A 12,106-nucleotide genomic window follows, 5' to 3' on the forward strand; every position below is an offset into this window, starting at 1 on the left:
GGATGAATTAACAAATAAAAGTATAAACTAAAAGTATATAGTACAAATAAAAGTATAAACTAAAAGTATAACTATATACTTTTAGTTTATACTTTTATTTGTTAATTCATCCTAACTCTCTTTTTTTTATTGGATGAATCATGAAAATACTAACCCGAATGTAAATCGCTCCAATGTATGGAAAAAGGAAAATACTTAAATGCGGATACGCTGACAATGTCCAACCAAACAGAGATGGAAGCAACGAAAAGGCGAAAGAAGCATGCTCCGTGAGATCGTGCAAATGTTTCATTAGGGCCTGAATGGTTTAATTTTAAAACAATGATTGTTATCAATTTACATTTTGTAACTATTTTAAGGTTTTCGTTGTAACTTTTGGAATTAATTATTCGTCTTGACGAGAGCAATCATATATGATGACATTTTGGACAAACAAAAAAAAAAACCAGTTTTTTGGTATTTTTTTTTATCTTTAATTCTAAACTTTTTTTAAAAAATTTTTGTAATATTTTTTTTAGACTCCTCTCATCGAGACAAATCATTAATCCAGAAAATATAACATAAATCTAACCAAAATGCAAAAAAGATCAACCAAAATACCAAAAAGAACATTACCTAAAAGTCATGCCAATGCTACAAGAAAGAATCAACCTATGACTCAGTTTGAATGACCGGAATCTTCAGTAAGAATATGAATGCGATTACTAAGAATCAAATTCCTCGGAATTTTATTGAGTGGGAATAAGAATATAATTACTAGGAATGAAATTCTTAGGAATACAATACCTGAAGTAATTTCATTCCAGTGTTTGGATTAATTCAGTAATTTTATGCAGGAATCAATAATTTTGGAAATTTATCAAAGTCATTATTTCCTTTTTTTCATTGATTGAGCCAAAATCTGAGATTCCAATGGGGTAAAGAAGGGATCAGATTCCCACTCAATTTGGTAATGTGATTCCTAATCGGATGTGTCGTTAGGAATTACAATCCTAGTCCTGTCTCTCCCAAATATGGGAATCCAGTGTGGCATCACATTCCTATTACTGTTCTTTCCAAACGTTGGAATCATGGAAGTATGGTGTCACATTCCCATTCCTCCTCAAGATTCCTGTTTCCCACTTTTCCGCCGGGTAGGCGTGAGCGGAAAATCCAATGGCGTATGCGGTGTGAGTGCGGGCGTGCCAGGACTTGTCGTCGTCCAACGTATGGAAGGCGTGAGTGCGCCTCGATCTAACTTCGTATGTAATGCGACTGCGTGTGATCCAAAGGGTGAGGCCGTAAAGAGGTTCGTGGTTTTGCCACAACGATAGTGGACTTATAATTTCCCAACCGTGTGAGAAAAAGTAGAGAACATCGTAGAATAACTTTATTATATCGTAATAATAAAGTTGGGGATACAAGAGAGATATGAATAACTTTATTATGTAGTAATAATAAAGTTGGGGTACAAGAGAGATAGAAATGAGAGAGAAATGAGATAATTGCTTCGCTGGGAAGACTTTGGTTTAAGCGTTGAGCTTGATTGGTGTATGTACCCTTTTTCCTTCTTGAATTCTAATATTTATAGGCAAGGGTCTCCACTGTTTTGCTGAGCTTCAGAAATCAACTGCTTCTTTCGAATTGGACAAGTGTCCCATGCCCCATGCACGTTGTAGCAGTTAATTGAGATCATGGGTGGTTTATTAGAAGTTATCAAAGGTAATGGGCCACCTCATGCTCCTTTTTTCGTGGTCATCAGAGAAACACAAATCCTTTGACCTAGTCAAATAGCCTTGCACTTCTAGGAAACTGTCAACCCATTTCCTTATTTCATGGTGATCATGGGTAATGGCCCATCTAATTAAATTAGATAGCCTTATTATATGTTTTACCCTTAAAGATCCTTCCAAAACCTCAATTATTTTCCATGAGCTATGGGCCTCTTAGAATTTCATCCGAATAATTAAGCTTAAGAAGGCCAAGTCTCATATCCCAGTCAAACAAAAATTAATTGGGCTTTTTGATACATAGCCCATTAATTTTTAGCTTATTAAACTCTTAATTCATGGCCCAATTTAATCGAATTTCAATTAAATGGCCCTCCAGCGCTAGCTCAAGATTTGGTGCCAAAAATGGGTGTAAACAATGCCTCCCCATGCCTTGATTCTTTACTTTTAGGATCAAGGCGTGTATAAAAAATGAAACTGTTTTTGGCATCCAAACAGTCCTCTGTTGTAGCATATCTTCTTTTGTTTGCCTTGCCTATGGACTTAGTAGGCATTAGGCATTTTTCATGTTCTCTTCAGACCTTTGACATAATTCTCTGAATTCACACCTTCGAAGGAGTCTACCAGAAATCTTTGGACAGGCCTTTCAAAGGCCTCTCTTAGAGATAAATGCCTCATTCAGGCTTCCTTTAGGGCTTCTTAGAGTGATTTGATGATGCTCGTGCCTATCTCAGAGGTGAATCTTAATGCTCCCACCTTTTATCAGGCCTATTTCCACCAATAAAGGCCTGTGTTCAGGTCTAATCGTAAAAGACACGATTGAACCATGAAAAGGCCTAGCAAGGACTGAATCTCATATTGGAAGGAGTGAACCTCCACTTTGAGTGTTCATAATAGTGATTTAGTCCTACGAGAAAGGTCTGAACTTCTGTTTAAATTGCTTATAATATTGGCTCGAGCCTAGACAAATAACTTAAAGAGTCTTGTACCTGTAGATAGGGCTTGTGTCCAGGCATTGTTGCAGAGAAACCATAAACCCATGAAAGGCCTAAAAAGGACTCGAAGTATGTTGAAAGGCCTGAACTCTTGTATGGAATGCTTATAATAGTGGTTCAGGCCTAGACTTAAGGCTCAAAGGGCCTTTGAACCTATAGCAAAAGCCTGTTTACACCAATAGAGTCCTACGTCCAGGCTTGGTTGTAGAGAAACCATAGAACGATGAAAAGGCCTGGGAAGAACTGAAAATATATTTGAAGGTCTGAACCTCTGCTTTGAACTTTCAGGCGTGCTTAATGAAACAAAAGGCCTCCACCTCTGCAGAAAAGGCCAAGTAAAACTCTAATAAGGCCTACTCAAGGACTGATAGGCCATGGCCGAACATTTAGAGGTGCTAGTTCGGCCCATGAAAGACTTTTCTTTGTTCTTAGCCCTTCTTGACACCATTTTGACGTTTTTGTGTAAGCCAAGTGAACAACACTCGCTTTTGATGTGCCCCACAAATCCAACGTAGGCGCAATTCTGCATATTTAAGGCCTAAAATTGGCCTATGCTTATAATACCTTTTGGCAGTTTGGACAATGCCAAAAAGGCCTTCATGAACCGGGGGAGGAGGGGGATCTCCGATTATAAATGAATCATGATCAAGCCCTGAAATGTTACCACTTTCCTCCTCTTCATTCAATTCCTCCTAATCTAAAACGGGTGCAACTTGCAATTCAATCCTGCCCATAGGGCTGATGGCAGATCTGGATCGTTCATGATTTGCATCTGTTATCTGCTCACTGCTCAGGACTGAATCTGGACGCGGTAACTCTTCAGACACTTGAGAAAGTTCTTGAGAGAAGAGAATGGATTGATCTTGCCTCATAATAGGACTTTGCATGTGCTCGCTCCTCCCAGGTCTGAGATCATGTTCCCATTGTGTTGAAGCAGACCTATCTCTTTGCTCCTTTAGGCATGGAAAGAGCTTACCATCCAAAAGTTTTTGGAAAACTCCTGAATGTTGTCTGTTGCGCTCAGATCTGAGACTGTTGCCTTGATCATTTTGATGTTTATCATCCAGACCTTGCCGCTGTTCGGGAATCTTCAAAGGATTGAGCTGAGAACTTTGCCCCCCGAGTTCAAGTCCTTGGCCTTCTTGCCTCCCGAGTGTAGGATTTTTGGAAGCTAAGGGCCAAGAGAAACCTGGAGGTCTAATGTGCTTGTTGGGAGCTTGTTGAGACTCTTACCCCCCGAGTTCAAGTCCTTGGCCTCCTTGGCCCCTAAGTGTAGGGCTTTCAGTAGTTAAGGACTGAGAAAAACCTGGAGGCCAGAAGTGCTTGCTAGAAACTTGTTTAGACACATTTAGGCCTGAAGTTTGGCCTAAAGTGCTAAATTGTGATATCCGTGGCGGAATAGGAGTTGACTCCTTATCTTTGAGATTAGCCCTTAATTTTTCAATGTCCTTGTTGGAGTCCTCAAGGGCTTTCTTGGAGTCCTCAACGGCTTTATTGGACTTGATTACCAATTCTTTAATCTCGGGCAAAGATGCATGCAAGGGATCTATGAACTCCTGTGAGAGTTCTTCGTTGGATGCAACGGTACAGGACTGAGTGCTCATATTTTCTTTAACTTGACCCCCAAAGGTCTGAGTAGAAGGATCATCAAGGCCACCATTTTGGAATTCATGCTGTTTGGGCAGGTCTGAAGACATGATATGTGAATAACCATGTGACTTGGCACTAAAGAGACGGTTTACCTCATGATGTAATTGGCGATCTTCATCTTCAAGCCTATCAACTTCATCTTCAAGCCCTTGAATTGCATCCTTGTGGGAGTTTAGTGTGTCGATATACCCATCCTCTGTATGATGGTGTCGGAGCCTTTCTATGTCGAGACGGTAGATTTCATCTTCAAGCTTGTCGACCTTATCATCGCGCCAACGAATTTCTTCATTAAGACGCCGAATTTCAACATCCAATTCAACGTATTGAATTGACATGTCAGTGAATCGGCGTGATACCCTTTGAAACGATTGGAGTCCCACCGGGCGTGCCAAAGGATGTTTCCCACTTTTCCGCTGGGTAGGCGTGAGCGGAAATCCAATGGTGTATGCGGTGTGAGTGCGGGCGTGCCAGGACTTGTCGTCATCCAACGCATGGAAGGCGTGAGTGCACCTCGATCTGACTTCGTATGTAATGCGACTGCGTGTGACCCAAAGGGTGAGGCCACAAAGAGGTTCGTGGTTTTGCCACAACGATAGTGGACTTATAATTTTCCAACCGTGTGAGAAAAAGTAGAGAACATCGTGGAATAACTTTATTATATCGTAATAATAAAGTTGGGGATACAAGAGAGATATGAATAACTTTATTATGTAGTAATAATAAAGTTGGGGTACAAGAGAGATAGAAATGGGAGAGAAATGAGATAATTGCTTCGCTGGGAAGACTTTGGTTTAAGCGTTGAGCTTGATTGGTGTATGTACCATTTTTCCTTCTTGAATTCTAATATTTATAGGCAAGGGTCTCCACTGTTTTGCTGAGCTTCGGAAATCAACTGCTTCTTTCGAATTGGACAAGTGTCCCATGCCCCATGCACGTTGTAGCAGTTAATTGAGATCATGGGTGGTTTATTAGAAGTTATCAAGGGTAATGGGCCACCTCATGCTCCTTTTTTCGTGGTCATCAGAGAAACACAAATCCTTTGACCTAGTCAAATAGCCTTGCACTTCTAGGAAACTGTCAACCCATTTCCTTATTTCATGGTGATCATGGGTAATGGCCCATCTAATTAAATTAGATAGCCTTATTATATGTTTTACCCTTAGAGATCCTTCCAGAACCTCAATTATTTTCCATGAGCTATGGGCCTCTTAGAATTTCATCCGAATAATTAAGCTTAAAAAGGCCAAGTCTCATATCCCAGTCAAACAAAAATTAATTGGGCTTTTTGATACATAGCCCATTAATTTTTAGCTTATTAAACTCTTAATTCATGGCCCAATTTAATCGAATTTCAATTAAATGGCCCTCCAGCGCTAGCTCAAGATTTGGTGCCAAAAACGGGTGTAAACAATTCCTATTATCCAAACTGAGCCTACATGCAAATGTTCGAGAAGTAATTGGTGTACCAAACTTAAATGAGACAACTCAACATGGTAATCACCTATGAATTATATCTAATAACTATGGAGATTAACGTGAAAAGATTGTCTATTTGATTGCTATTCTTTTTTTCCAAAAAAAAAATTAAAAACCGAAACCTGTAACATCCTTTCTTAATCTCTTCCCTTTTAATTTTTTTGTTTTGTTTTGTTTTGCAATGACATGAAAGCATCAATTGGAGATCAAATCCACAATTCATTTTGACAGTATCAATTGGGATCAAATCCACAATCCATATTTAGACAGCCCATGCTTTAGGTCTAACACATTATTTAATTTCATGTCATAAAAAGCTAAAGTTTGATACTTCTTCCGTCCCTAAATAAATGTCCGAACCGCAAACCTAGATCGTTAAAAGGATGCATTTTGTTCGTTAAAAAATTCAAATAGATATCAACGAGTTCTTTTAAGTTGTAAAAAAGTTTGAATTTTCAACCAAAAAAATGCATCTTTTTAAAAAAATCTAGATTTACGGACCGGACATTTATTTAGGAATGAAACGGGTATTATTTTTTTAACACGTGAATAAATTGACACGTATCCAATTCTAGAAAAAAGTACTCTGCCTAATGGGTAAGCCTTTGAACCGGCGTTATTAAAAGGAATTGTTTTGAGTGGATGGAGGGGTACATAATGAGTATATATTTGAGTATATGTAGATGAAGCAGTCAGCATGCACTCAACAACGGATAGAGTACAATCCCATGAACTCAACAATAACTCATTGGAGTATTCAAGTAGTATTTTAGATTAATTTTTTCGAATAGCTAAATAAATCTGTGAACGAACAGATTTTATTTGTTCGGGTACTTAAATCTACTTCGTGCATAGCGCGGGCTTTATTCTAGTATCCAATATTCCAATGCAAAGCCATATCCCCTCCTTATGAAGCTAACAAACAGGCCGTAAGTTCATAAGCAAGGAAACATGCCTGAAACAGAAATGCAACTATTCAAGATTACAACTTATTGAATACGACCGGAATCCCATTTTCTGGGAAAATTGAGAGAATCAAAATCGGACTGTGAACGTAACTTGGGGACACCGTGAGCCTATAACGCTGCAGAATCATTGAGAGTGCTATCTTGCCCTGGTTGAGTGCAAAATTTGAGCCCACGCATATTCGAGGACCGAAACCGAAGGGAAAGTATCCCGCAATGTTGTTATTTGTTGCTTTAGCCACTCCGTCTGCGAATCTCTCTGGCTTGAAGAGGTCAACATCTTGCCCCCATATCTCAGGGTCATGCTGGAGTGCTAGGACTGGAATCACCACGTGTGCATTGGCTGGAATAATCATTTTCCCCAATCTGACTTCCCCTTCAAGTCTTTTAAACATACTGGTCACGGGTGGATATAGCCTCAATGTTTCATTTAGGATCATACTCATCTACAAGGAAAAAAACAGAGGAAAAAGATAAAAGTTACGCTATATATTTAATAACCATGCAAAAAATAAGGTATTGATCATGCAATGATATTCTTCGATCTCCTAGACGTTGCGAATGGATGTAGACCCTGAAAACCTCAAAGGTGAAAGAACGATTTTACAGACGCAGAAACTGGTCATAGAAAATATATGCATGGATGATCTTCGAAAAGGTCCTACTAGTACAACTTACGCAGTCTTCGTTACCAGCCCTTTTGTAGTCGCTTTTCTTTGTGTGTAAATTATATCACGTAAAAATAGCTGATGATAAGTGAGTTAGATGGTGCTTACAATCTTTAATCTTGCAATACCCTCTGCATTTGGGTTCTGTTGGCCAAACAATTCAAACACTTCCTTTCTAGCCTTCTCTTGCCAATCTGTGTGAATTGCCAGAAGCAAAAGGCACCAAGCTAAGAACGCATTTGTTGTTTCTTGTCCAGCCAGGTAGAACGTATTGCACTCATCTACCATTTCGTCAACTGAAATTCTATTTTTCTCATCAGGATCGTGACTAGCCTTTATAAGTGATCCGAGAAAATCACTCCCATAGTTATTTTCTTCTCCTCTCATCATTTTCTCTTCCCGCTTGTTGATCATCGCTATAATTAATTCTCGAATTGCTTGCTGTAATTTATCTGACTCAAGATCATCGCGCGATTTCAAGAACTTTCTGCAAACAAAGGTTGATGAATTGACAAAGAGGCAAGCTAGTTTGGCAAAAGCTTCTAAGACAGTTTGTTTCAAAATCTTTTCAAATTTTTTTGTCAGATTAATGGAAGGAATTTGGGAGAGAGGGACCCTACCCGATGCCATGCAAGCGAATCTTAAAACGATTCCTTGACGAAATCGTTCCCATCTCCGTCAACATGGCGAAGATCTTCTCGCCTTCCAAGTAACTACTTCCAAAAGCTGTTCGGGAAATAACTTCTGATGACAAGAGCCTAGACTCTTGGTTTACCTCGATCTCCTTTCCTTCACATTGCCTCCATCTTTCTAGCATTGTTTCCACACTCGCAATCATTGCTGGAACCATCCCCTGCATATACAGAAGGCCTTCTTTGAAACTTAACAACATGTTATATGAATAAATACCTCAAAATTAGGCTTGATTATGTTTCTAAGAGCAGTGTAGTGAAAAATATAATGGAGGTATTGTACGCACGTAGATTACCTTTTTCTATATAACAAACTAAGAAATTTGTAGTGACAACACTTAATCATTCTATATGGAGCCCAGACCCCAAAAGCTGAAAAAAAAAATAGAGTGTTTTACCTTCAAGCTCTCAGCATAAAAAGCATGGTTGGCTATTTTGCGTAGCTTCGTCCATTTTTCTCCTTCTGTTACCACGATCCCATCTCCTAGTAACTTCTTCAAGAATCGATCCGGCCTTCCTTTATGATATGCTCCATCTTTATTGTTCATTATCTCTTTAACTGACTCAGGATCAGTGACAACTAATTGGGCTTGAGGACCTTGCCAGTTTAGATAATTTTTTCCTGTTCCGGCAGGATAATTTTAAGAAGAAAAAGCTAAACTAGTTAGCTGAATTATTTACAAACATCTACATCTCACTTTTTTGGGTTGTTTTATAGTTACTAATAATAATTCAGACCATTTGTCAGGCTATTGTTCTCTTGTTCCCTCAAAGTTATGGAGTAAGACATCGATTTTACTATTATGCATCGACATGTAACTATTCTATCTCCAAACATCTCGGTCTCTATCTTAATGCACATCTCACTTTTTTGGGTTGTTTTATAGTTACTATTATGCATCGACATGTAACTATTCTATCTCCAAACATCTCGGTCTCTATCTTAATGCATTGGCGGTCGTACGATCATATCTCGAGATTCGCATCTTTTGAGATTGAAACCTAGTCGTGTGACTACCAATACTACGTGACATGGAGAAGAGCATGAAAATGCGGAGAGGGAGAACCACGAACACCTATATCATGTGAAAGGTAAAGCTAACAATTTGATACCATATAGCTTCCTCCAGGCATGAATATCGGGCATAATTCTTGCGAAAATAGGATGAGATGTGTTGTCCAATGGAGTGCTGATGGATTTGCCTCTCATTCGGACTATCTCCTTTGTATTCCCGTGGAGGAATTTGTAAGTAGGGCCTTTGATTCCTTGTGAAGCCATGATGTGTTGAATTCGAATTGGGGTCCACCATACCGTCTGCAAGAACCGTACCAGTACTACAACTAGGAAAATGCAGAGACTAGCTGAAAGGAAGGTTATAATCATGGTTCCCCTGTCCTGCACAGCCAAACACAGCCTTATTTTTCTAACTATATAAACTTCCTATCATCTAATAGTTTACAAGCTCAAGTCATACATAGTTCCATGCGAATATGCATCTATTGACAAATTGCCTCTCAAAATATATCCTATTCCCTCCGTCCCTAAATAAATGTCTGCCGTACAAACCTAGACTTTTAAAAAGATGCATTTTTTTCGTAAAAAAAATCAAAATTTTTTTTCACAAAACAATAGATATCAATAAAATTCTATGTTAAGTCAACAAGAATCATGACCAACTCATAAAATGACAGAAAATCATGAGCTTGATGAAGGTTTATTTATTTTTATTTTTTTCATAAAAGTTTTTTTTTATGCTTCATAAAAATAAAGTGAGTTCTTTTAATTAAGTTGTGAAGTTTTTTAATTTTTAACGAAAAATGCATCTTTTTAAAGGCCTAAGTTTGCACGGTGAACATTTATTTAAGGACGGATGGAGTATAATCAATAGATAAAAATTAACCTTAATATGTGGTTTACTTATGAAATAAAAACTCAAATTGTCTCTCAAAATAAATCATACAATCAGGGTCTTATTTTCTATCTAACTCTCTAAATGAATAACAGAGAAAATATACAAAACAACAACATAATGCTAAAAAACGAGATGCAAAATATAGTCATGAAGTCCAATAAAAATATCTGATTGTTTTTTTCTTTAAGCTATTTCAACTGTCACGTACTTATTTTTTTTATTTAAGAGAGAAATGAGAATGTAAAATAACCGATTTTTTTACCACGTCAAACCAAAATTGTTAAAGATTATAAGTAGTTATATACAAATAATTATCAATAATATTTAAAAACAGGTGTATAGCAGGTCTCCGGCATGCATGCAGTACTCATACGCCACATATCGACTTCCATAACTCGTACCACGATTCTTACAAGATACATCACAGCATAACAGCTTCAAGAATAAATAATAATACGAAACGAAAGCGATCGAAGAAAGCATGCAGCCTAGATATATATGCAGAGCACATCATATATATATATATATATATATATATATATATATATATATATATATATATATATAGGAGTATAGGTAATTAAACAGTCCAATTATTACCTGAATTTGTAATCAAAACTGAGAAATATTACAAAAGTTGCATAAACAGCTGATTATTCTGGGCTCTGAGCTCCCACAGTACTACTGTGACCCTTCCTTTATCTTTGTTCTCTTCAAAGTTTATGTTTTGGTGAACAATGGTGTTTATATCTATCTATATATAGCACCTCCCACGTCCTCTTTCTTCTTTTTTTATGATATATGATCTCCATTTATCTTCCACGTGCCTGACTTTCAAGTTGGTCTCCGGCGGCCGGCATGCAGTTTCGCGATGCTCTCGAGTGATTTTGTAATGATGCCTATTTATCAATATTTTATTTATCCGGAGCGAATTGACAGAGAACGAAAGCAAAAGCAACAAACCAACAACAAAAAAAAGAGAAGGGCGAATGCGGCTTGTCTCCAAAGGCGGACCCGTGGTTCCACGCCGTATTTCAGGACTTCATCGGAAGAGGTATGGCGGTCGAGTCAAACGTGAAATTGATGATAAGAAAGAAGAAGAAGGATGGAAGAGATTCTTTCATCAATCTTCAACGATAGATCTATCGTCGTGAGCGACACATCGAAGATCCTAAGTTAAGCTTAGAATATGAAATCCTACTCCTACTCCTAATTATAACCCAAATGGGTTAGTAGTGCAAAAAATTAAGACAAATAAAGATAGACTTTGATTTGTTTTTTTTTTTTTTTGATTTGTTGAGGAGGATTTACAATGAAATCTAAAAAGACTATTTATAGGAAACAACAAATGTGTAAAAAATAACTTCCTAACTTTCCACTACTCTTCATTTTTCTAATTTGCTTTCAAGTATCCAAATAACTTCCTTTCAACTTCAAAGTGTGTAGGAGCACGCCAAGTGTCCTTCCAAAGGTATAGGAGCATGCAGGGGCGGACCCACCATAGGGCACATGGGTTCACGTGCCCCCACGCCTTTCAATTTTTTTTTTTTTGCGATTTTGTGTGTGTGTGTATATATATATATATATATTATTTATATCGAATGAATGTACATAGTTGTCTGTTGGTACAGTGGTAAAATGCTCTCCCTATAAACAAAAAGTACTTGGGTTTGAGACTGCTCCACACTCTCCTTTGGGCCGGTTTTTTTTTTTCCCGAAAGGTAGTAGAAAATAGTAGTGTGTATCTTGTTTTTTATATTATTCGTGGGTTCGAGTCTACCCCACATTGCATTTATATACTTTTGGTCCCCAAAACTGTAATCGTAGAGTTAGTAATAGAAAAATAGATGATGAACATGTAACAATATTGTTTTAACGCATATAGTCGATGTGCGCAAATTTGCCTTGTTTGGCCAAAATATGAGTAAACGCCATTTCATTACTGGCTCATTTGTTGGGGTCCCGATCAAAATAGCACACATCAGTATGTTAATCGAGACATCAGTATGTAGGAGTCGATTGGTTGAACCCAATACCT

The 12,106-nt window shown here is 37.8% G+C and overlaps 1 protein-coding gene across 3 annotated transcripts in view; it reads right to left on the bottom strand.

The window, feature by feature from the left end:
- Positions 1–6,584: 6,584 nt before the first annotated feature.
- LOC131310536 (cytochrome P450 CYP749A22-like) overlaps positions 6,585–12,106 on the bottom strand; it is a 67,915-nt gene continuing 62,393 nt past the window's right edge. The window contains exons 2-7 of one of the 3 annotated variants that reach the window (XM_058337610.1): positions 10,669–10,717; positions 9,269–9,490; positions 8,554–8,777; positions 8,084–8,316; positions 7,572–7,950; positions 6,585–7,241 (exon numbers count right to left, since the gene is read on the bottom strand). In XM_058337610.1, coding sequence (XP_058193593.1) covers positions 6,813–7,241; positions 7,572–7,950; positions 8,084–8,316; positions 8,554–8,777; positions 9,269–9,434 — 1,431 coding nt within the window. In that variant the 5' untranslated portion in view covers positions 9,435–9,490; positions 10,669–10,717 and the 3' untranslated portion in view covers positions 6,585–6,812. Of the gene's footprint in view, positions 7,242–7,571; positions 7,951–8,083; positions 8,317–8,553; positions 8,853–9,022; positions 9,148–9,268; positions 9,552–10,668; positions 10,718–12,106 lie in introns of those variants that run through there. The other 2 variants (XM_058337608.1, XM_058337611.1) reach the window with 2 other exon arrangements.

The sequence above is a fragment of the Rhododendron vialii genome, chromosome 12a, assembly GCF_030253575.1.
Source record: "Rhododendron vialii isolate Sample 1 chromosome 12a, ASM3025357v1".
Lineage (NCBI taxonomy): Eukaryota > Viridiplantae > Streptophyta > Magnoliopsida > Ericales > Ericaceae > Rhododendron > Rhododendron vialii.